Source organism: Strongylocentrotus purpuratus, unplaced genomic scaffold (genome assembly GCF_000002235.5).
Source record: "Strongylocentrotus purpuratus isolate Spur 01 unplaced genomic scaffold, Spur_5.0 spur5_contig_865, whole genome shotgun sequence".
Classification (NCBI taxonomy): domain Eukaryota; kingdom Metazoa; phylum Echinodermata; class Echinoidea; order Camarodonta; family Strongylocentrotidae; genus Strongylocentrotus; species Strongylocentrotus purpuratus.
The window spans coordinates 107,197-132,750 of record NW_022145574.1 but is presented as its reverse complement, the minus strand read 5'-3'; the positions used below and the strand labels follow the sequence as shown (position 1 = coordinate 132,750).

At 38.6% G+C, this 25,554-nt stretch overlaps 2 protein-coding genes across 3 annotated transcripts; both read right to left on the bottom strand.

The window, feature by feature from the left end:
- Nucleotides 1-6,153: 6,153 nt before the first annotated feature.
- LOC100888381 lies at nucleotides 6,154-15,035 on the bottom strand. Of its 2 annotated transcripts, XM_030973060.1 has the most exons (5): nucleotides 14,970-15,035; nucleotides 13,686-13,868; nucleotides 11,464-11,767; nucleotides 7,132-7,340; nucleotides 6,154-6,777 (listed from the first exon to the last, which is right to left on the bottom strand). In XM_030973060.1, the coding sequence occupies exons 3-5, from the start codon at nucleotides 11,537-11,539 to the stop codon at nucleotides 6,625-6,627; spliced, it is 438 nt and encodes a 145-aa protein (XP_030828920.1). In that variant the 5' UTR covers nucleotides 11,540-11,767; nucleotides 13,686-13,868; nucleotides 14,970-15,035; the 3' UTR covers nucleotides 6,154-6,624. The 2 variants fall into 2 exon arrangements, with proteins under 2 accessions (XP_030828920.1, XP_030828926.1); XM_030973066.1 differs by lacking the exons at nucleotides 13,686-13,868; nucleotides 14,970-15,035 and having other exon boundaries at nucleotides 11,464-11,912.
- Nucleotides 14,959-21,812, bottom strand: LOC594256. Its single transcript, XM_030973566.1, has 5 exons — nucleotides 21,650-21,812; nucleotides 18,292-18,339; nucleotides 17,107-17,318; nucleotides 15,478-15,567; nucleotides 14,959-15,120 (listed from the first exon to the last, which is right to left on the bottom strand). Exons 1-5 carry the CDS (start codon nucleotides 21,810-21,812, stop codon nucleotides 14,959-14,961), a joined length of 675 nt encoding a protein of 224 aa, XP_030829426.1.
- Nucleotides 21,813-25,554: the final 3,742 nt, after the last annotated feature.

The following is a 25,554-nucleotide window of genomic DNA, read 5'->3' as shown; positions in this document are numbered from 1 at the left end:
AGTGACGACGATAACCTCCAAAAAGCAGCTGTTGGAAACTATACGAATTCATGAAGTAGTACTTCAATGATAATTAGGCCTTAAAAAGGAACATAAGGTGGTTTGTACTTTACCTAATGGCTCAGAGGGATGACGTAATGGCTTATTGGAAGAGCGGTAGTATTGTAACCTGGATGGATGTTCTGGGTTCGAAACCAAGTCAATGCGCAAATACTTTTGTTTTTAACCTGACTGCTAAGAAAGGCATGTGTATGCTTGAAAGTAAGCACAAAATGGGACCGACGGCCTTGAAGTCCCCTCCGAGGGACTTGGTCATAGCAGTAATAATAGCTCTATCCAGATTGAATTTATTTTTCATTTCTTTTCACATAATATAAACAATGACATACAATAATAAACATAATGATATAATAGAAATTAGCATTGAAATATCTTTGACATTGTATTTTTTTCATGTAATGCAAAATGATTTGGTTACAGGAAATTAAAAAATGAACCTACTTGAAAGCAATGCTTGTTAGGTGTAGGTTCGCACTATAATAATTAAACTTAATACATTTATAATTTAATTTTGAAAAAAATTACGGAATCAAAAAAAGAAACGACAGACAATAATAAATACAAAAAAATTAACGAGACAAAAAAAAAAATCAGAAACAGTAGCAGAATGACAAGATGAGGATGATACATGAAGAAAAAAGAATGAGCGAGTGACAAACAGAAAAAGGGGGAACACAGCAGAAAGAGAAGAAGAAGACAGAGAGAGGGGGGATAGAGGGTGAGAGAGAGAGAGAGAAAGAGAGAGAGTGGGAGACAGAGCGGGAAAGAGAAAGAAATGGTGGCCATAGAGGAATCATTTTTAATTAGTATTATATACATATCATATACGTATACGTATACGTATACGTATCATATACAAGTCACAGTTTTGATGTGAAAAAATGGCCAGTTTGGCAAAATACGGGGAAAAAACCTACTTATCTGTTACGTGTGCTTGGAGATTGTACGGAAATCTTGCAATTGCAGTGCAGTAGCTGTGCAGTCTACGCAGCCTCCGCATGGAAATCGTACTAAGCCCGTGCAACTTCCGTGCAGAGGTTGCGCCAGAAGTCGCGGTGACCGTGCAGCCGCCGTGCCGTTTTTGAACGTTTTTTTTGTTTGCCCCCATGTTCACCAAAATATCGGGCGACTGCTGCACGATCTGCACGAGGTCTCCGCGTGATGCCCGTTCGGGATCGTGCAATGCCACATACGACATGTCTCCGGGGTACGGGCTTACTTTCCCCGAAACAAACCCGTAGAGGCCGCAGAGCCCGTGAATCCGTAAGAATATCTCATGGCCGTCTCCTGCCAGGATACGGGCTCCGTACACTAACCGCAGGCCAAATGTAATCCAGACATTACTTATAAACAAGCATATAAATGCTTTCTTGGTAGTAAGGTAAACAAAAAACAAAACAAAAAGAATCACACCATTAAACCCTTCACCTCTCTCTATTTATACACTGTTGTTCATAATGATGGAATAATTTTTTGTACCCCAATTTATAGGATGATTTTGACAATGATTTATACCTAATAGATCTAGATAATAGTATACATTCTCAGATTTTATTGAATAATAATTTGCGAGTATTTGTTTTGCGTGGCTACTAAAGCATGTGTGTGCTACTATGCTAATCAACTAGGGGACCTACGTCCTTAAGTCATAACTGACAGTAATGAGGATTAATGCCTCACACAAGGGCATTAATATAGCTGATCGACACTGTTTTTATTCTGGGGGCTCGCAGTTACGAGGCCATTGCCTAGCCACTGAATCATGACTGTACACAGCGGTGGTGGCTATGGTACGTCGCTACCCCCACAAATACAAAAAAAAAACAAAGAAAATGCAATAAATTATCAATAATTTTTGCATTTTCACCCGGTCCCCAGTAACAAGTTTCTCTGTAGGGCCCACATAGAGGATTTTTGTTTATCTTAGGGGTCGGGGCAAAATGCAAAATCAAAAAGGGGGGGGGGGTCCCCCAAAACATACACATAACAAAAATTCAAGGGGGGTTTACCCCCCCCCCCCCCCCCCTGCGTACGCGCCTGTTTCAGATGACCTTTTACTTATATATATAAATGATACATTAATTCGATCTGAGATTATGGGGTTACCGTTTTCAAAGGTAATTTTGCAGAAACTCATGTATCAACTTTAGAACGTATGCAGAAACGAGATTGCAAAATCATTTTAGGACGTCAGAATCAAAGTTTTGAAGCAGCTTTGGAAACGTGCGATCTACGTTCATTAGAAGCAAGACTTGAGGAGTTATGCATGGACTTTACCAATGCTCTTGCCAAACACCCACAATAAATTTAAAGAACGTTTACCTCCTAGACAACAAAAGCACTTATTCTCTAAGATCTTGATCAAACAATACCTTTGTAAAACAAAACGCTTCAAGTGCAGCGCCCTTCATTACTTTATAAATCTTCTTAATAAATTGTAATACTATTTTTATTTCACAGTTCAAGATTGCACTATGTGAATGACTTGTGATAGATTTTATCTCGATTTTCTGCATTTCTAAATGCTTCTTGCCATCTCCTCTCATCTGTCATACAAGGGACCCCTTTGTCTGCTCTTTCTCCCCCCCCCCCCCTCCGTTCCCCTTTATATCTTTCTCTGTCTCTCTGTCTCTGTCTCTCTTCCTCTATCTTTCTCCCTCCCTATCTCTATTTCTCCCTTTAAAAAAAAATAGATCAACCTTTTCTATCGATACCTATCTTTCCCAATTTATCTTTAATATTTATTTTTCTCTTTCAACCTCTCTCGCTACTCCTCATCACATTTCCTTTTATCCCAGGCACTTTCTACGTCTCACTATTGCTCTTTCCTTTTCTCTTACATCAGCCTTTTCTAACTATTCATCCAAACTTAAATTTTTGTTTCTCTCTGATTCCTTTTCCATACGCGTCCATCCATCGCTCTCTCTCTCTCTCTCTCTCTCTTTCAACCTCTTTCTACTTCTACTTCTCTTCTCCTTCTCTTTCATCCCATGCTCTCTCTCTCTCTTTATCTTTATCTTTCACTGTGACATTTTCTTTTTCTCCTGCATCAACCTTTCCTAACTATTTATCTATATTTCGATCTTATTCTCATTTCATCTTTTTTCTTCTTTAATCACTCCTTTTCCCAACCTCTCATTACTTGTCTTCTCATTCCCTTTCATCCCAGCCTCTCTCCCTCTTTCTCTGTGTCGCTTTCCCTCTCTCTATCTCTCTCTTTCTCTATTTTTCTCCCTCGCCATCTCTATTTCTCTTTAATTTTTAACCTAGATCAACCTTTTCTATCGATATTTCCATCTCTTTCTCAATTTATTTTTAATATCTCTTTTTCTCTTCCAACCCCTGTCTCTGTCTCTCTCTCCCCCTCTCTTCACTAGCACATTCGTCTGCTCCATAACAACAGTCATAACACTGTAACAAGAAACTCCATTAAACTAAATTAAGTTTCCGTCACAATATGCATTTATTCTACTCTAACTTATTTTCATCTGCAAGAAATAACCATAACCATAGCCGTACACTGCTTAGTGAATCAGATTAATTGTTACCGAAGAAAAGAAGTAGACCAATGAAAACATTTATCAGTGACTTTTCAGTCTCTAATAAATACACTTTGCTTTGGAAATAAGTTAACGTAACCTTCATATTCCAATATTCGTGCATAAAAGAGTTGATCTCTGCTGATTGCTCAAATTAACCTGATTAATTGAAAAATATAAGAAAATCTACAGTCCTAACATATTATAGCCTACCAAGAACCATTATTATTACATAGTTTAAGTACATTAAACCACCCCGTTTCATTAAAAATAAATCATATTTGTACTGTTATTTTCCTTAAAGTTCATTTATCACCGTTTTAAAAATTACTAAACCGCGAATCCCAGTAAAAACAAATATTTCCTTATACTTAAAGTGACAGCAGAGTTCTGCGAAATGTGAAGAATTTAGTCAGCTCGTTCTCATTCTTGATATGCTATTTCCACAGGGTAAATATAAAAGTGTTTCCCCCCCCCCCCCCCACTCCGGGGTCGGAATGACCGCATGCGTGTTACCAAAATGTCCGGTAAAGGGGTACTTTTCACACACACACACACACACACAAAATTGACTTTACACACCGGACTTATGGGGTGTTTTCAAAAGGAGGGAACTCGCATATGCGTACCCTAAATAACACTGAGTGGGGGGGGGGCGGGAGTGTATCGTAGGAAATAATTATGACTAGAAATAGTTCCATTCCGCATACCATTCTGGACAGCGAACTATTTCGGAGCTCTATGAAATTTTAAGATAAAGTTGAATTTCGGTCAAGCGTCTGCATTGTAAAAGAAACGTTGTGGAAGTGATTGAAAAAGGTTGATGGTGTAGCACATGAATATTGATGTATACTTTGAGATTGCGGAATCATGAACATGATAAGAAATAGGCTTAGTCTTCCTAAAAGTCACCAAAATGTTTTTTCATTTTTTCACATTCTTCCTTTCCATTCGTTTCCACCTCTCCGCGATCAGTTATTCTAAACTTCTTCATTTAGCTCAAATATCTCATTTATAGTATTCATTCTTCCTTTTGCTATTGCATCTACCTTTTCTAACTATTCAGCAACACTCCTTCACCAACCTATAACTACTTATTTTCTCCTTCCCCTTCATCTCAATCTCTCTCCCTTTTCTCTCTATCTCTTTTCCTCTCTTTCTCCCCTTCTCTTCCTCTCTCACTATCTCTATTTCTCTTTAGTTAGTCTAGATCCACCTCTTCTATCGATATTTCCACCCCTCATTCTCATTTTATTTTTAATCTCTCTTTCTCTCTTTAAATATCTATCTTTACTTTTCACCTCATTCCCTTTCATACCGGACTCACGCTCTCCATCTCGCTCTCCTCTCTCTCTCTCTCTCTCCCTCCCTCTCCCTCTCCCCCCCCCCCCCCCCCCCCGCTCTCTATGCTCATATTCACTCTCTCTCTCTATCTACATTTCCATTTCTTTTGCATTATTTTTTTTTTTAGATATTGAATACCTCCCTCTCTCTCTCTCTCTCTCTCTCTCTCTCTTTCTTTTAAAATCTCTATATTTCTACTTCTCTTCTCCCTTCATTTTATCTCAGGCACACACACACACACACTCTCTCTCTCTCTCTCTCTCTCTCTCTCTCACTCTCTCTCTCTCTCTCTCTCTTTCTCCATAACTCCCCTCCATCTTTTTCCCCTCACTCTCAATAAACCCCCTCCCTTTCTCATCCCGTTCTCTCTCTCTCTCTCTCTATCTGCATCTATCTTTCCCTCTCTTCACTAACACATTCTTCTGCTATATAACGACAATCATATAACACCGTAACAAGAAACTCAATGAAATCCGATTAAGTTCCCGTCACACTATGCATTTATTCTACTTTTACTTATTTTCCTCTGCAAGAAATACCCATAACCACAGTACTTCACTTCTAAATGTCCTGAAACGGATTAATTTTTAGCGAAGAAAAACAGTAGACCAATGAAAACAATACAGTGACCTTTCAGTCTTCTGTTCTAAATACCCGGGCCACTACACATTGCTTTAGAAATAAGTTTACGTAACATTCATGATCCAATATTCGTGCATAAAAGAGTTGATCTCTGTTGATTGCTCAAATTAAGCCGATTAATGGAACAATAAAAAAAATCTACAGCCCTAACATATAATAGCCTACTTAGAAGTATTATTCTTACATAATTTAAATACATTAAACCACACCGTTTCATTAAAAATAAATCATATTTTTACTGTTATTTTCCTTAAAGTTAATTTTATCACCGTTTTATGAACTACTACACCGTGAGTCCCAGCTCATTCCGACAATCCTTTCTTAAACTTAAAGGGAAAGCAGAGTTCTGCGAAATGTGAAGAATTTAGTCAGCTCGTTCTCATTCTATTTAGGCTATTTCCATAGGGGAAATATAAAAGTGTATCGTAGGAAATATGAGTTGAAATATTTATTTATTTATTATTATTTAGTAAAATAGGACCTCTTCTACAACCTCCCCTAATAATTATGTTGCATGTGAATTCGGTATTTAATTCACCAGCCACCACCCCCACCCCACCCCCCTCCCCCCTTGATGACACAGGCCTGCCGATGGTTTGACCCATGTAGCGTAGGCCTACTGAGCTAGGTTAATCATTAATGTAGCCCGGAATAGTCATCATAATGATAATGAATCAGTTTAGTCTTCCTAAAAGTCACAAAAATGTGTATGGGACCACACAAAATGTGTGTGATCCAGAACCTCAGCTGTATTACTTGTCATTATGTTGAAAATGAGGATGTAAATTTGAAGAGACATCTTCTACAGGATACACTTATTCTATGTCACCCTTTCATAATAGCATAACAAAGAATTTTAAAAAGTCACAATTTTGTTCACGTTTCTCAAAACACAAGCTTCTTGTTTAACCTACGAACGATAGCACCTTCCCGTACGATAAATATATAACTCTACTCTACCAGCTATGGTTTGACCTATGTCACTGTTAGTGGTCGTTATCCATTGAAGACGTTAAATCAAAATATGTGCTAAATAACCTCACTCTTTTTGGTAGTAGCAGAAGTTGAGGTTGACGTTTTTACCGTTAGAGTAAACGCCTTGGTAAGGGTGTACTGAAGACATCCTGTCGCTGTTATTGTGGTCTTCAGTGTCCCAATAAAACCATTCCTTTGATACAGTCATCCCGTTCACCTAAACAAGATACAAATTGTGTAACGTAAGATGGAATGGAGACGTACTTAATATGTAGTAATATTAACAATGATGATACTGGTAATAAAAAGGATATAATATTTGTTGATGATGAAGATGATCATGATAATAATAATGATAATAATAATCATAATCATCATAAGAAGGGGAAAGAACATCAAGAAGTATTGTAATAACGTTGCAAAATTATTTACACTTTACTACGGCGAAAACAGTGTTTTGTTTTGTTATGTGTTTTTTTTAATAATTATCATTAGGGGGGGGGGGCTTTCAGTATGCATTTAAAGAGAAACACTTTTGTGAGATATGTTTTTGAATATGTTCAATACACACCGTCTGGCAATTCTCGAACTGTGAGAAGAGGTAGAAGTTATCATCGGTGGGTAGGAAGATGGCCTGGTCAGTCACACCATCGCTGCGACAGCAGAACATATATTCGGTGTTATCTTTGTAGCCGTAGCTTCCAGACGGCAAGGTCCCGCTTTTCGAGTTCTGGTTGTTGGTATCCTCATCATCCCAGTAAATCCAACCTTCGGTGAAGGCTGAGGAAAAAGATGTTAACAAAAATCAGATAAAGGTTAAAGGTTAAAGGTCAGATCAAGTGCAAATTTCAGCTGAATGTGAAAGGTCAGGAAAGGCGATAGGTCAATTAAATATGAAAGATAACTCAAGAGAACAGATTGGATAAAACAAGAGATTACATATAGGTGATAGGGTGACTTTCTCGCAGGCCAAGTCCCGCCGTACGAGTTCTAATTGTTGCTCTTGTCCTCGTCGCACCAGTATAATACATTCAGTGAAGGTCGAGGAAACAGGAAGGGAAAGGTGATATAAAGGCGAAAGGTCAATATATTAAAACAAAGCTAAAAGGCGTACATTCACATAAAGGTGGGTCTAAATGGTCAGAAAATAGCGAAAATGAGTTCCAAGCCGGCAAGGTGCTAGTCTAGTTTTGGACCCTATATTGATTTTTGTTATTCGCCGACTATAAACGTTAAGCCGAGTGATGGCGCGATCCTTAGTGATTGCGCGATCCCCACTATTAACGTTAAGCCGAGTGATGGCGCGATCCTTAGTGATTGCGCGATCCCCACTATTAACGTTAAAGATAAACTCCAGTACTGGTAAATAAAAAAAAAAAAATTCTCACAGAATCAAACGAAACTTACACTGAATGTTCAAGATTACAAATAAATGACATGTGCCAAACAACTTTGGAAGAAAATGTATACTGGCTGAGTAATGAGCATAGAAAGACAAGGAAATCAAGGTAGTACTAGCCCCGACACCATGTGTGTTGTCCCATATATAGCTTTCTATGTGAGTGTTTGTTACTTTACCAAGACTAGGTCAAATTTATTATGATTTTGATGACTCCAGAACCTTGCAGTGCACACCAATACTTACATGCTACATGATCAACTGTTTCTGATCCTTTCCACACCATTTCTTTCACAATGCAATCGCATTACCAGTACTAAAGTTTAGCTTTAAGCCGAGTGATTGTGGGGATCGTGCAATCACTAAGGATCGCGCCATCACTCGGCTTAACGTTTATAGTCGGCGAATAACAAAAGTCAATATAGAGTCCAGAACTAGACTAGCAAGGTGCCACCATAAGAGCAAGTGTATCCTTGTTTTCATCGTCCTAGTAAATATAACTGCGAAGGCCGGTGACATAGGTGATAAAAAGGTCTGATAAAGATGAAAGGTCAGATAAAGTTAAGAGGTCAGAAAAGGTGGAATATCAGTGTTTTTTTTAAAAGGTCGGTCAAGACAAAAAAAAATGATATAAAAGCGAAAGGTAAAAAACGATGAAAACTCAGCCAATTCTTAAAACAAACGATCAGATGAAGGCGAAATGTTTGATAAATGAAAGCTCAAAGGCAAAAATGTAGAAAGTGGTAAAATGTCGAAGGCAAAAGAGTGATTCTCTAGCAAGCATGGCCCCACCGTAAAAATAGCCTTCCGCGAAGTCTGTTTGAAAAATTGAGGTCAGATAAAAGTGAAAGGTAGGGAAACGTGTAATGTCAGAGGAAAATAAAAGGTCGGATTAAGCTAAGAGGTCGGATTAAGCTAAGAGGTCAGCTAGATGATGGGGAAAGGTCAGGAAAGGTGAAAAGCTCTTGTTGCGGCCCGTGAGCTAGCTCTTTTGGCGCGTCCCGCGGAGCTTTGAAAAATTAAATATAAAAATAGCTTATCAATGAAATGCGGCCCGCATAGCAGTGATGAAATAGGGTAAAACATTTACACACAGCAATCTCTATTTCCATAATTTGTTTTCATCATTCACAACAAATTGACTACTTGGTTGATACAAAACTCCTCAAATTTCCTCTCATTCCATTACATTAACGACATTAACATCACTCGCAGTGTTAATTTCAGTTCGTAATTTCCGCCCGCAGTAACATTTGTAAATATACAAATGTTGTGAATTGAAATGCCATGTTTGAAATGCCATACTTGTCTTGAAACTTACAACCCTTTTCTCCCGCCATTGAATTTTCTCATGAATCCGAATCGTAAACTGGATAGTCCCCTTCCCTTTAAACCGCGTTCAATGATATGTACATTGTACAACTAATAAGATTAGGATATTCTTTCTGCCGTATCCTTGATTTTGTTTGAAATAACAACCAACAAGGCATCGACTTCGAGACCCGCGAAGAAAAGGAAGGTTTCTGATGAAGGCAGAAACATAAAATCAGATTGATCTGTGAAGTATTTCTTCATAGTGTGTAATTCTACTGTATTCATGTTCGTGTGTTCATTGACTGTATTGTAACAAATCAGTGTTTTAGTATTGGACGAAGGTTAAGCATTTTCTGTTGTACGAGCATGCGCTATAGCAATATGGTGCATCGTTGATTTAGCAATTACCAAACTGAAGGAAAATGAGCATAAATGACATATTTTGATCATGTTGGTGCAATTATCATGTTTCTTTTGGATATATTACTTGTATAGTAGTGATCTAATCAGGAATGAGGGGTTATACTGAAGATTATATGTGAAGATTTTATGGGATTAGTAGAAATGTTGTGTTGAAGTGTTGTTTTACTAACGAGGACATAATTGTTCTTTTATACGGTTATGTATTGGGAAATTGTTACGATGGTCAGGGTTGTGCATCTAGGGCTTTCCACTGCACTGTATCCGATACAGGCCAGCCTCACCGAGGCTGGCCTGATAATTGGCCTGATAGTTGGCCTGATAATTGGCCTGATAATTGGCCTGATAGTTGGCCTGATAGTTGGCCTGGCCGTTGGCCTGGCCTAAGCCTCTAAGCTAAGTCTCACATAGTTTGCACTGTACTTGTACTGAGTTTACCCGATTGTTGAATGGATCGCAATAAAGACTTTCAACCTACACATCATGATTGGTTTGATTTCTTGGAGCAGTGAAACCAAGGGACGAGAACCTGTGACAAGTGTTGACAAGGGAAATTGATTGTTCGAAGGATGCTCAATTGATTGATGCTGTGAACGAGACGTTTAGGTGACCGATTGTAGTCGATGGACGAATGATTGTTGAGATACGTGTGAGCAGTTAATAACTCCAGCCATTAAGCTACGGGCATATATTTTGTCCAAACGGACGGAGAGCGCCTGGCCGGATACGGGGCATCCTGACAAATACTCCGTGTCAAGCCAAGGTGGCGAATACGTGTCCGCCACAGTATATTCAACAATGATGTGTAATCGTCCATGACCTAGCATCGTTTTTCCATTCATGAACGAACCTGCATTCAATCAGCAGATGTATGAGATTTATTGTATTATTACCAACGCTCCTTCTCTCCCCTTTCCTTTTCTTCTCTGCAAGTCTCTCTTTTTCATTTTTATTTGTATTGTTGTATCTAAGTTGAGGGTTAAATCAAAATCAAAATCAAATCAAAGTAACCCACTTTGCATTATTTGTCACCAGAGTGTGAATGTAATGGGCATTATGACACGCTGCATCTAGCAAATTATGGAGAGTTACAGGGTGAAGCTAGACTTAACAAGACCTGACAATTAGTGACCGGTCTAACTTGCTAAAACTTGTCCATCAAATCCCCCCCCCCCCTAGAAATCACACAAAAAAGTAAGCCTGATTTTTTTTTTCCACTGATTTTGTTGTTTGCTTGTTTGTTTTTGCAAAATTGCAGGTGTACACGTATTGCATGACTATGTTAGGGGGGAGAACACTACCTTAGGCCCGCTAAGTTATGCCAATCGTTAGCTGTGACCCGTGAGCTTTAAAAGGTTGGCCACCCGTGGGTTATAAGGTAGTGAACAGGACGGATGTCTGATTCCAATTCGCATCGTTAGAGGACGGGAACGGTGTCCTCGTCCACACAAACGAAAAGCCCCTAATATTAAACCGCCTATGACGGATCACGATGATAAAGATTTGATGAATACACGCCAGTAAACACCAAAGTCCACGTGCATTATGCCAGGACAAAAACAATGAAATATGAAATTTAAAGAAGAACCTTTCGCAAATCCTACATCCTACCCAAATATATTATGTGTGAAGCCGTGTGCTTGGGTGGGCGCGTGTGCGTGATGTAAACTTTATTGTGCTTCTATCGCAAAAATGAATTGGATGAACATCAGAGTCATATACCGACATCGTGAATTACTTTTAAATTGAACAATATTAAACGTGAACTACCTGCAGGGCAACTGCCACCGTACTTGTAGATGCAGTAGCCTCCGGGCTGCCATGCAGGTCCACTTCGATTTCTCATTAACGTTCGTGACGGTTTTGATACAAAAGTTCTGCGTCATGCCACTGGAGTCTTGCCCTGTCATGTGAATAGGATCACTCCATGAGTTGGTGCCACCATTATCATCCTCTGTATCCTGGTATGTAGATCCCTCGTTCCAGGTGAACTCCTTGTTGGGACAACCATCGTTGGGTCGGGTAAGTCCGTACATGCCATCGGGCCAGGTCAGGGGAATCGTCACATCCGGGTCTGGAAGAAATCAATGTAGAACCGATCTAATTTTCTCAATTTCATTAAAATAGATATTGAACGAGCCAGAGCTGTTTATCATGGTCATACACACAGAGTTTTGGCCACTTAGTTTCAGTTGGATACGATATGGCGTATATTCCTTTGTTTAATTGCATGGTCCCAACATTTCCTACCTGACGCCTTTTTAGTCCCATGCCATTTGTTTAACCAGGAACTGTGTGCAATTAAGGAAGCATCTTGTGATCATTTTTCGTCGCAGTTCTACCCTTTGAGCCGTCTGTCTTGATTGAGCCTAACTGGAGTGAGACTCCTGTCAGCCGATCGACATGTGGGGGCTAACAGAGGGTTTAAGTAGAGGCAGGCGCGTACGCAGGGGGGGGGGGGGGGTTTGGGGGGGTTAAACCCCCCTTTGGAATTTTTTTGTGTGGCCGACCTAAAAAAGGTGACCTTACCCCCCCCCCCCCCCCCCCCCAACGGAGCAAAATGTCAAATTTCCAAATTTCGAGACCAAAAAAAAAAAAAAAAAGTGTCCTCTTACCCCCCCCCCCCCCCCCCCCCCCCCGCTTATTCAGCGGTCGGCTGAGTCGTTGCGATTTTTTTGGGACCAAAAAAAAAAAAATGTGTCCTCTTACCCCCCCCCCCCCCCCCCCCCCCCCCCCCCCCCCCCCCCCCCCCCCGCTTATTCAGCGGCTGGCTGAGTCGTTGCGAAATTTTCGGACCGATTTATAAATGTTAAAACCCCCCCCCCCCCCCCCTTGAAAAAATCCTGCGTACGCGCCTGAGTAGAGGTGTCGTGTCCGAGTGGTTTAAACACTTGACTTGAAACGCAAAGGTCGTGTGTTCGATCCCCGACACGGCACTCATGTTCTTTGCCAATGCATTAATCTACATTTGCCACCCATACCAATTAGGAGAAAAATGGGGACCAGGTAGGATGGCGAAAACATTTGTGTTAATAATTGCCCTCATGGTGACCAAATAGTAGGAATACTCCACAGGGAGTGGATATGGTGCACATTGTTCGTGAATGAATCCGATGCCCGGGGTTATAATATAATTATATAAAGCGCTTAGAGACAGTATTTCTTATTATTAAAGCGATATACAAATCCAGATTATTATCATCATTCAGTGGCAATAATTGAAATGAAAGCCTTGTAAAGAGCATGTATCATCTAGCTCTGGCACTCATGTCGCTTGCTTTAAAAACTATTTTTTGATAAATCCGTTGAAATCTCGAAGTTAGACTGTTTGTAATATTTGCAAATATGAAAAACAGTCTACAATCAAACCTTAATCTTAGTGGTCACCTATATTGCACCCCTTATGAAGGAAACATGACTGTGTTGAAGAACCTGTCTACAAAGGCCACCCGTTTACAGTGGCCAGTTTTTGTGTTTGCCTTCAGTGGTAGTCAGGTTTGATGGTAAGATGTACAAAAACATATTTGGCTACTTTCGCGTAAATTTGCTGAAAATTTAGTCATATAGGCAGTTTTAAGAATTGAATTGAAATCTTGAAATATCCCTGCCAGCAGTATTATTATCTCCAGGGAGTGGGTGGGGGGGGGGGGGGGGGGGACTTGTGTCCTTCGGCAAGGTGTTTTATCTGCATTGCTCCTCTCTTTCTAGGTTTTAAATGCCTTAAGTATGAGCATGATTGTAAGCGAATGAGGCGTTATTCGGCATATTGTGCCCAACTCAAACCGGGTTGGCCAATCTCTTCGAATTCGATGGCACGTACTAGCTGACAACTACAGATAACATATATCGCGCATGACTATAACGCTGTCAGCGTTTGGGTCGGTCGCGTAAATTTTTAACGGTTGGTCTTAAGCGGTTTATTTGAAAGGTTATTATTATTATTACAAATTTCGAGTGCAAAAAGAGAAAAAGAATAAGGAAACAAAACCAACTCGTGCTGTCGTGTATCTTCTTCCAATTCCGATAGCTCTTCAAAGCCGTCAATACATTCTCCGCAGCCGCCGTCCTATTCCATGATGCCGAGCAGTGCCCAGAATCGATGTAAGCCTGCATCTGGGTCCAGTAATCCTCACCAAATAGCTCATGCATGTCGACGAGTTTCAAGCTGATTGGCTCTGGAAAGATTTGATTGGATAAGAATAGATTTCATTTAATTTCATTTCATATGATTAATTTGGTTTTGTTTGATTAGATTTAATTTTGTTTAATTTGAATTGATTTGGTTTGAATGATTTGATTCGGTTTGATTTCATCTGATTTTACTTGAACGACTTTGTTTTAGTTTGTTAAATTAGATTTTATTTAATGATTTGTTGTTAAAGGTACTATGTCCCATTTGCAGGCCAAAAAATGAAAAAGTTAAATTCCAACTGCATTTGAAAGATAATACTTATTTAGAACTTCCCTAAAAAAGGTGGGGCTTGAAAATGTCTTCAAGTGGGAAAATAATGACTATTAGTTGTCAAATCGACTTTAGGGCTATAGAGCCCAATAGTAATAGTCTTGATTTTCAGACAATTGTACCGAATGGTCATATGTTTTATGCTGCGCAAAGATTCAATCAGTTTAATCTTGGCCATCACAAGAAGTGAGTTATTGATGTAGACAAATGCTCATGTACCCTTTACAACTCTTTTCATGTATGTTATTACCAAAAAAGAAAAAAAGCCAGTCAGTCACTCGATAGTGTCTGACAGTGAAGTCTAGCAAGTAAACGGGTTTCCTTGCATAATTTGAATATGAGGACACTGCTAACGTTTAAATTTCACAGATAGGACATACATGACATATTCACAATTCCTGCAAAGTTCTACAGAATTTGAGGTTGGCTGCAAAAGGGACATAGTACCTTTAATATATGGATAAGATGATATTTTATATTCGATTTTATTTGATGTTCAGCTATTCCATTATGAGATAAATGATATGTATCATAATCACGGATTGAAATGATGTCCTCATCATATACATTTTCATATAATAAGAATAATATTAAAACAAAATAATGATGCGTATTGGAAAACAGTAGGCCAACGGTGATGAGGAAAATCAGAAAGAAATAAGGACAAAATGGAGGTAGAAATGATTTGTCGGACAGAAGTGAGAGTATCATGATAAGCACATAAATGGCTTGTAAAAAGTTATCCTTACAAAATAACAATGATTTTGGTACATAATTAACATAAAATCAATAAAATAAAGATTCTATTTCACACCATTCAGACTAAGGCTTCCAACCCTATAGGAGGAGTACATGCTACCGAAACTGGAGCCACTCTGCATTCCGCTGTTGAAGGAATCCATTTCAACCGAAAGCGAGGCGCTGAAGCCCATATATGACCCTCCAGCGCTGACACTACCACCGACCTGTGATCATGAAGATATCCATTATTGTCATTATATTATTTTGATCCTGTTACTGTTACAATCATTATTATATTACTATTATTATTAATCGTAGTACTAGTAGTAGGAGTAGTCGGAGTAGCAGCAGTATCACTAGAAACAAACGCTCGCAAAGGGCATTGTATATAAACTTGCTTAGTGGAATCATATGTTCCGGGTGTTTCATCCAACGGTGGAAACATTAAATTGATAGATAAATGAATAAAAATAAAAATTTATCTCTATGAATAAGAACGTAAGTATAGATAAATAAATGAGAGGAAAAAAAAGACAAGAATACAAATACTCCCATTATTTTCTCTTGCAATGTAGTCTTACATTTGTTGAAGCGTACGAGACGAAGTCCGCCCTATGCTCCTCATAGTTCGAACCCTCCCTGGTTCCTAGATCCACCTCGGTGACGACATGCTGTCAAAACAAAGAACACTCAAATTAGTTTCCCTCGAAGTTAGGTTCATTTTTTTAATTCAATTCCATTCAATTCAATATATTTATTTGTCCAATGTCATTCAACATGGATATTTGGTTTGGTCACATGTAAAGTGAAGGCTCAGACAAAGTTCACAAAGAACAGAAATATGAAACGAAACATGGATACATCGATGACAAAATACTCTTCATACATAAAGATGATTTTCTTTCGGCTTTAGCTTCTTTAGATTTCCTTAAAAACGTAAGTTAACTGTAATGCATATTATTATTTTTTACGTCATATATTCAAACGTTTAACAAAAGTAGCCACTGCTTTCTGAACCATGAACGTCCTATCAGAATTCGTAGTGTCATCTATTATTGGAGTAAGTTTTTAAAGAAATGTCTGGGATTTGTTTTGATTTTATTGATTACAAATTTTGAAAATTTATGATTTTCTTCTTTTAATTGCAATATGCTCAAACTTCCATTTATATCTTTCTCTTAATTAACCAGGCGCGAACGCAGGATTTTTTCAAGGGGGGGGGGGGGGGGGGGGGGGGGGCGGTTTTAACAATTTCAAATCGGGCCGAAAATTTCGCAACGACTCAGTCAGCCGCTGAATAAACGGAGGGGGGGGGGTAAGAGGACATTTTGTTGGGGGGGTCCCAAAATTTGGAAATTTGACCGATTAACATTTCGTTCCGTTGGGGGGGGGTAACCTTTTTTAGGTCATCGATTAGCAAGGGGGGGGTTTCCTCTAAAACACACACATAACAAAATATTAAGGGGGGGTACCCAAATCCACCCCCCCCCCCTCCTGCGTACGTGCCTGTTTTTAACTGCCTTCATTGAGACCAACTGATTAACAGGGGAGAATTTTTTCCTATACAAAAATGAGATATTTAATGGCATTTAACATTTCAAGTATTTTTAGTTTATTGTTTGGTATGCGCTCGACTGAGAAATTTAACAAACCTTTTATTAAAGGTAAAGACCAGTTATGGTCATGCGATTGCATTGTGAAAGAAACATTGTGGAATCGATCAGAAAAGGTTGATCATCTAGCATCTAGCATCTCAGGTTCTGGAATCATCAAAATGATAAGAAATTTGGCCCATTCTTCGTAAAGTTACAAGCACTATACACAGAAAGATGTATATGGGACTACCCTATATCTCTCACAGACCATGAGAGAAACAAATTTACCAAATATATGAATTAGTAGGCGGTTTCCCGGAAATTTTTTTATCATTATGTATTAGTCAAAACATATTCTTTCACATGATTGGTAATGAGAGCTTCCATTTCATTTTTTGAAATTGGGGGGTTTCCAATACTGGTCTTTACCTTTAAGCTGAAATAATGTCAGATTGAGCTTTCATAACCTGTATAAAGGGAAGTGAATTTCATCTTTAAATTTTTTTGCAAATAAAAATAATACCAATCAGACATGAAGTTTAACTTCGCTTTGATTTAAAACCAAATAATTAAGAAGAAAAAATGTTGATTTTGAAAAAATATGCTGTTCCTTACAGTTCCCCAGGTCTCGAGGAAAGTCATGTAGTCATCCTCAGCGTAAGCCGTTGGTAGACGGCATGCGGTAGAAACAAATCCGTTGTTGAGGGTGTAATTGTCAGGACCTGCAAGCTCCGTCAAGTAACGCGCGTTGCCATAGTTTGATACGGTTTCATTCGCGTAGTAGATATAACCTTCGCTGCTCGTTCGCGACTCGATTTTTTGATAACCTGAAAAAAGTAATAATAAACAAATTCATAATATTGAGTATTACGCTCATGCCTGGCATGCGTCTGTGTGCGTGTGAGTGTGTGTGTGTGTGTATGTGAGCGTGTGCGTGTGTGTGTGTGGTTCTTGTTTAAATGTTGTAACTGATTTCATTCCCCAAATCTGTTTTAATCGTAATTTACGAATTTTGCATGCAGCAAACTGAATTGTATTTTGAGAATTGTTAGTATTGCTTTGATAATGAATGAAATAAAAATTAAAAAATTACGTGGGAAAAAGTGTGTGTGACTGTCTATATCCCTTTAAAGGGAAAGTCCACCCCAAAAATAAGTTTGTTTCGATAGAGGCAGAATAATAAGAAAATCAGGTGAGTGAAAGTTTGAGCAAATTCTGAATGAAAATAAGAAAGTTATGAATTATTGAAGTTGTGATCAATCAAATACAAATTGGCAACTCTGTGACTTATTATACGAGCTCTCCTTCATTTACTTTGTGCATAATATTCCATAAAATCATGTTTTTTCGTTATTGATGACGGAATATATATTTGTTCCTTGCAGGGGGAGTATAGAAACATATTTGCAATTATTATATTTAGGGTGCATGTATGGTTGAAATTTTTCTTGAGGGAAAATGAAAATTTTAGATTTTTTTAGTACTGAGCAAATGGAAGTTGAGCTCGCATGATACGTCATAGAGTTGCCAATTTGTGTTTGATTGATCACAACTTCAAAAATCCTAACTTCCTTATTTTTAATCGGAATTTGCTCAAACTTTCACCGACTTGTTTCTCTCATTTTTCTACTCCTATTAAAACTAACTTAATTTCAGGGTGGACTTTCCCTTTAATAATGTATAGGCTACGTTTTTGCTGATGACTCATTTTGTGTGCAGAATATAATACTTTTGCGATTTATTTTTCATAGCTGCATTACAATATACGAACATTATCATAATAATTTGTGAATTACTTACGGGCGCTTGCGGCGAATTCAACACTAGCAAACAAGCCGCTATATCCACCTGAAAAGAAATGAAGGATTTTTAAAATCATGTTTTATTATATGAATGATAAAAATACTGGTGTATTAGGTTCATCGTTATTTGTACAAGTATCACTGAATGATCAATTGATCTCTATATGTATTGTTTAAAGGTAGGCCTACTTTGTCCCATTTTCAGGCCCAACAAATGAAAAGTTTAAATTCCAACGGCATTTGAAAAAGAATACTAATTTCGATTCTCCCCTGAAAACAAAAGTGCTAACAAATGTCTTTTGTGGGAAAATATCGACCGTTAGTTGTCGAATCGAATTTAGCGAGCGCGCTCGTTTAATTAAATAGTCTGACTGTTTTACCCTTGTACCGAATGGTCGTACGTTTTGTGCTGCGCAAAGATTCAATTAGTTTAATTTTGGTCGTTTCAAGAAGTGGGTTATTGAAAAAGACAAAGGTTCAGGTACCCTTTACAGCTCATGTTATGTATGTTATTCCAAAAGAAAAAATAAGTCAGTCAGTCACTCAATAGTGTCTGACAGTGAAGTCTAGAAAGTAAACGGGATTTCTTGCATAATTGGATTATAGGACACTGCTCATGTTTAAATCTCACAGATAGGACATACGCGACATATTGATATTTCCTGCAAAGTTCTTTAAAATTTGATGTTGGCTGCAAAAGGGATACACTACCTTTTAGTATTCGAACTTGAACCATTCTTAATGTAAACAAAAAAAATTACAGTAATGTAAATATATCGAGTTAGAGATTTTTATGGCATTCAAAAGAGAAGGTTGAGTTCTGGGGAGAGGTGAAAATAATTTGTGAGCGTTATCATTGTTATTATGCAAGTGTGGAAGAAAATCAGATAAAAGAATGTTCCCTGAAAAGCATGGCTCTCCAAATGCCTTCATATTCTAAATATGACAAGACAGTAACAGCTTAAAAACGAAGCCCGGTTTTTATGCTTGTTTGTGTAGTCCCATATACATTTTTCTGTGTACAGTGCTTGTTACTTTTCCAAGACTGGGCTAAATACTTGATCATTTTGATTATTCCAGAACCTTGCAGTTCGCACCAATAAGCATTGTCGTAAATACTATCTTCGCATGGGCAGATAACGGTCATTTCTGATAAAATTGTAAAACCCACCGACAGGAATACGTGCTCATGTTACGAATCAGTAGGGACTCTTAAGGCCCGGTCACACAGCCTTTCGCGTCTGTATCGCGGGTAAAATTTCGCGATTTTTTTTTGCCCGCGGTTGCCCGTGGTGGAAAAATGTGCAAAATTGGCTTACCCGCGGTTTACCCGTGGTATGCCCGCGGAACAGACGCCGACGACCGTTCCGCGTCCTTATCGCGGGTGAAGCGCGGCGGTACCGCGGCCTACCACGCTTACACGCGGTACACACGCTAATGCACGTGATAACAACGCGGTACAGACGCGGAACAAACGTGCTATGACCGTGCTCCACCCGCGATTACCCGCTAAAATTTCGCGTCCAATTCCGCGTGTAACCACGTCTTAACCGCGGCCGTAGCACGTCCTAGCACGTTCGTTCCGCGTCTGTACCGCGTCTTTACCGCGTGTGTACCACGTGTACCGCCCGCGATTACCCGCGGTCTAAATTTTTGGGCAGCCCAAAACTTTTTCGCGCGGCCAACCGCGTGTGAATTTCTTACCGCGTGTAACGACGGGTAAAGTACGGCTGTATCGCGTCTTTATCGCGACCTCAAAGCGTCCAACAGCGTCTGCTTCACTTGCAGAAATTTTTGGCCGTGATTCGGCCGCGATACGCCCGCCGGAGGGCTGTGTGACCGGCCTTTAGATTAATTTGCGTGGACTGATACGTGTGACGTCCATTCAAGGCAGTGCATTAAAAGGACGTCGAGCGTAGCAATCCCCATTGTCTTCGTGCGAATCTAAAAGTCCCTAATATTCATGTGTGCACCTACGGTGTACATGTGTTTTATAGATTATTCAAAGGCTTTTGATAAAGTAAAACATTCAGAACTTTTTGAAGAAATGAAAAAGCTTGATATATATAGGAAAGATCTGAGACTGCTACAAAGTCTATATTGGAATCAGTTTGCATGCATCAGGGTAGAAGGAGAGTGTAGTGAATATATTAACATCAGACGGGGAGTCAGACAGGGTTGTGTTATGTCGCCGGACCTGTTCAATATGTATAGTGAAATCATTCTAAGAGAATTGGAAGATGAAAATGGGATACAAGTGGGTGGCCATTCAATCACAAATATTAAACATTCTGATGACACTGTTTTATGTTCTGAATCGGAGAAAGATCTCCAGAGACTCCTGAATGTAGTTGTAAACGAAAGTGAGAGAATGGGACTAGAGATCAACTATACCAAGACAAAGTGCCTGGTGGTCTCTAAGAAGAGCAGTCCAAAATGTAACTTGGAACTGAAAGAACAGATTATTAAACAAGTCTCCTCATTAATCTACCTCGGCAGCATGGTCACCGAGGATGCCAGATGTGAGACAGAGATCAAGAGAAGGATAGCTCTCGCTAAATCTGCATTTTCAAAGCTAGGCAAAATTCTGACAAATCGAACAATGAGTATGAGGACCAGAATAAGAGTATTGAATTGTTACATATACCCAGTACTTATGCATGGTAGTGAAACATGGACTTTAGCCTCTGATACTAAAAAGCGTTTGGAAAGTCATCATCTAGCATATAATTATAAGTATTGGTGTGTACTGCAAGGTTCTGGAATCATCAAAATGATAAGAAATTCGGCCTAGTCTTCGTAAAGTTACAAGCACTGTACACGTAGAAAGATGTATATGAGACTACGCACACGTGCGCGGCACGTGCGTTATATCTATCACATCCCAATAGGTCGACTAATTTACCAAATATATCAATTAGTAGCATGCAGTTTCCCGGCAAAATTTGTTTCATCATGTATTAGTCAAAACATATTCTTTTAAATGATTGGTAATAAGAGCTTCCATTTTATTTTTTGAGAGGGGGGCGTTTCCAAAACTGGTTTGTACCTTTAATATTTCTCGGTACTTTACATAGTTTTTAGATTCTTCATTCTCCATCATATTTGTAAAGCACATAGAGACATGATTTTGTTTTATTATGCGCTTTTAAATCATTATTCACTTTTTGTAATAACCATAATCATTATTATTTTCATTATCATTGTTGTGAGTATACTATTATCATCGTTACTACGATAAAACTGCTTTCTCTTGTTATATACATTTAATGATTTAAAAAATCATGTAAATATGAAAGAAAAAATGTTGAAAATATATAATTGCTAGACTTTGGATTGAAATTGAAATAACTCACCACCAACAGACACCTGAGCTGAAAGCTTCTTGGCATAACTGGAAGTACCATGAAAGGTGGTCGCTGAAGACGAGGTAAAGGCGGCGTCCCGAAGTTCAAAGTTAACCTCGTCCGGGATCTGGTACTTTCCATCGTTAGTGATCTTACCGTCGTCGTACGTCATGACGAAGATCGACCGACTAACCAGGAGTCCGGGGTCAACGCCCCCGGTGGCCATGTCGCCCCCTTCAGGGTTACCCTCGACGATGTTATACCCGATACCCAGGAAAGTGACACCGCTGGGTATCGGTAGCCCTGCAGAACATCGGCGCGCATCCTGAAGAAGTAGAATGACGAGAAGGATGATTGGGGTGGACTTTTTTCCGCCAAACATCTTGGTTCTTCTGCGAAATTTATCTTGAAATAGCTGACATGGGAGAGAAAACAAGAAGTTGACATCGAGCAAGGATTTATGTTTTTCAATCAACAGGAAAGAATGTAAAAGGGGGTGAAATCTGAAGTAAAACAACCAACTGACATCGAGCAAATATTTCGGTTTTTCAATCAATAGGAAAAAATAAAACTATTCAAAATGTAAATAGAGGAAGGAGTTGACATCAATCGACGATTCGTGTTTTGTAATCGGTCGGAAAGAATTGAAATATTTGAAATGGAAATAAAACTACAATAAAACTACAACTGAAATCAAGAAAGGATTTATGTTTTCTAATCACACTCAGTCCTAAAGAAAGATTTAACAGTTTTTAGGTTTGCGATTGAAAGGAAAGCAGCGATAGTCCGGCTCAATCGCATCAAGAGTGAAGACAGCTAGAGCCTCAGCTTTTTAAGAGTGGCGATTGGTTTACTTCAATTGAATAATAAATTAAGAATGGTGATAATTACAGTTATGTTCATAGAAATAGGCAATTCTTACAGTGGAGTTAGCTGGAGACAGATTACTGAAAGCAGAATTAACCAATAGCTCTTTTTTTTTTTATTACGTTGATTTATTAACAGAGATAACGATATTTATACAGATCTAGCATAATCACTAACTTAAAAAGAATTCAAGATGACTTGGAGGTATAGGCCTAAAAAGTAGGTGAAATCCATAGGCAAATATTTAAATCAAGAGCCAGCTTTCATGAAGTATTGAGGTATGATAACCTGAAATATTACCAAAGCGTTGGTGACAAAAACTGATGAATTATTCAGGTTCTAGCCGACTTACCTTTGAACTTCCGTGCGTCGCAAAGGTGCGCCCAAAGACGATATTTGTGAGGAAAGCAACCCCTATTTATAAAGGATTCGGACCACAAATTATTTCGGTTCGGTCAACCCGATAAGCTCATCATCTTCATGAACCAATCATGAGCGCCTATGCGTCGACCTTGAGCCTGGATAAAACTCTGTTACGTAACAACATTAAGTTAACACTTAACAAATAATTATTAGTGTATTATAAGTGTGTGAAAATTGGATTTCTTGGTAATGTTGCATATTAAAGCTTACATCTTAAAGCTTACATCTAAAACTATTAAACAAATTAAAGGCTCTAATTCAACCAGTTCACTTGTCATTCTTGACTTACGAAAAACAGAAAGACATGAAATTTACGATGGGTATGAATAACAATTAGTAACTATACCTAACGTGCTTACTATGTGTGGCAGTAATAACATATTTTGTTTTATATTTCACATTGATCACAGAAAGAAGAGATTGACAATTAAGTTCGTCTTTCTTTAACTCACACTGATATATATATATATATATATATATATATATAATCTGGTACCCCATAAAATACATTTATACAAATAGAATTATAGTAATCTTTGGTACATCCACACAGTAATTGTAAAGATTCAAACGTAAAATAACTTTCTGAAAATAGCCAAAGAGATGTTACAACTGCACACTCGAAAAAAATGTCCCATGAAAAAAGTATTTATTTGCATATAATATATAAGCTACCTGAATTATCATCAGATCTCTGTATGTTATATAGACAAATCATTGGAATTCTTTGGTATATTTAATATTGTTTTCATAAATGAGTGATCTTTCTTCAACAGTTAAATCACTATAAAAAATATCATTTTATTTTCGATAGTGGAGACGTTGGTAAAAGAAACATACTCTGCATTGATGGTTTGCCAAATTATTCAATGATACATGTATAAACCCCATTAACATAATGCATGAATAAAAGTTATAAACTATAAAGTGGCGGACTTTAAATAAGCAGCACCCCCCCCCCCCCCCTCCCATCAATAGTTACTGGAACCTCCTTTAAACCTAATCGGGCATAGTTCATCTTCCCTAATTGTGTCTCGTGCACACACCTCCTTTAGATTTTGACCCCAAAACATCTGGCAACTGTTAATAGCCTATCGGTATTTAATTTTTTTTATTTTTTGTCTTAGCCAGTTATCACAGGACACTATTTCAGTACCCTAGCATAAACACGTGAAATAATTCTCCCGTTTCTCTGAAGCTTCCGGCATCTTGTATCCCCTTGCACATATGTTTGTCTTCTTGTGTTTCCACATAAAATCATGGATCTGACCAGAATATATTAACTCATAGCCTGCCATGAGGCTGCATGCACGCTATCGTTATAGTGCTTTGAATGCGAGAAAGCCATCGCTTGAGTGCCATGTGCGTGCAAGGGCGCATTCGTAATAGCAGTTATTGATCATGCTCATTGGACTGTGATGTGTGTTTTGCACTCGCTATTCACAGATCCATCGCGTTAATCAGATTATCTCCAAAACAACCTGGCACGGGTGGATTTGGGCTTGACACAATGGGGATTAGCACTGTGGCGTGATAAGAGTTAATTATTTGTAAGCTCGTTTACACAAGTTATCAAAGTCATAACCTGTTTGTTTTCACCTTTAAGAATCTACTGCAGCATTTGTATAAGAGTAGGGGGAACCTATGGTTAACGGCCCGTTTGCACTCACCCAGTATTTATACGGGGAGGAGAGGCCTATGTTTTTCTTAATAATTACTTTTTCAAAAAATGTACTTCCTATAACTGAAAATATTGTAAAGCTGAGATCGAAATTTTGCTTTTCATCATTTGAAAGTTTGCCAACCATCTATTTCATATGCTTAAGATTTCGCAATCTTTGTGCTTAGACTTTTTCGCTCCCGTGTATACTAAACCGTTTCATTCAGAGGAGCAGGCGCGGATCCAGGGGGTGGGGGAAGGAGCGGGCCTTGCCCCCCCCCCCCCCCGGCAAAGAAAAGAGAGACAGACAGAGAGTAAAGGAAAAGAAGGCAAAGAGGAGATAAAGGGAAGGAGAAAAGAGGAAGAAGAAGATGTAAGGAGGTCGTTGGTGGCGGGCTTTAGAACCGTGACCTTCACCCCGTTCCCACCCCGCTTATAGGTAAGCAAGGCTTAGTTTTTATGTGTGTTTAAATTGTTATATTTGATAATATTGTTACTATGTTTTGTTCATATCCTGGTTTTAAACGAATTAGTATTATTATAAGGCTTACAAATATGTTCAAAGAACATGATATTTGTTAACAGAAAGGTGTAATTTAAGGCGATATTGTTGTTACGTAATGCTCAGAGGGTGTGACTTCTTAATGTACAAGTAGATTACACGTAGAGGAAATGGATGCGTAGGCTATGCCTGTACGGGTGGAATGCATTTGTGTGTACGGTCAATTGGGCCTTGGAGTGTGACTGTTGTAGTCGGGAACTTGGGCGCTAATGACTATGTGTTAGGTTTTGGTGTAGAGAAACCTGATTAACGAAGAATTATGATCTTTTAAGTTTGATTAATTATGTTAGGAATTTGTATTTGATCCAGCTTATACACTTTGGGCATTTGCATTGTCTTAAATAAGTTAAAGTTATTGTTATTAACGATTCAAATGTTTTAGTGTAGTGAACACTGTTTACC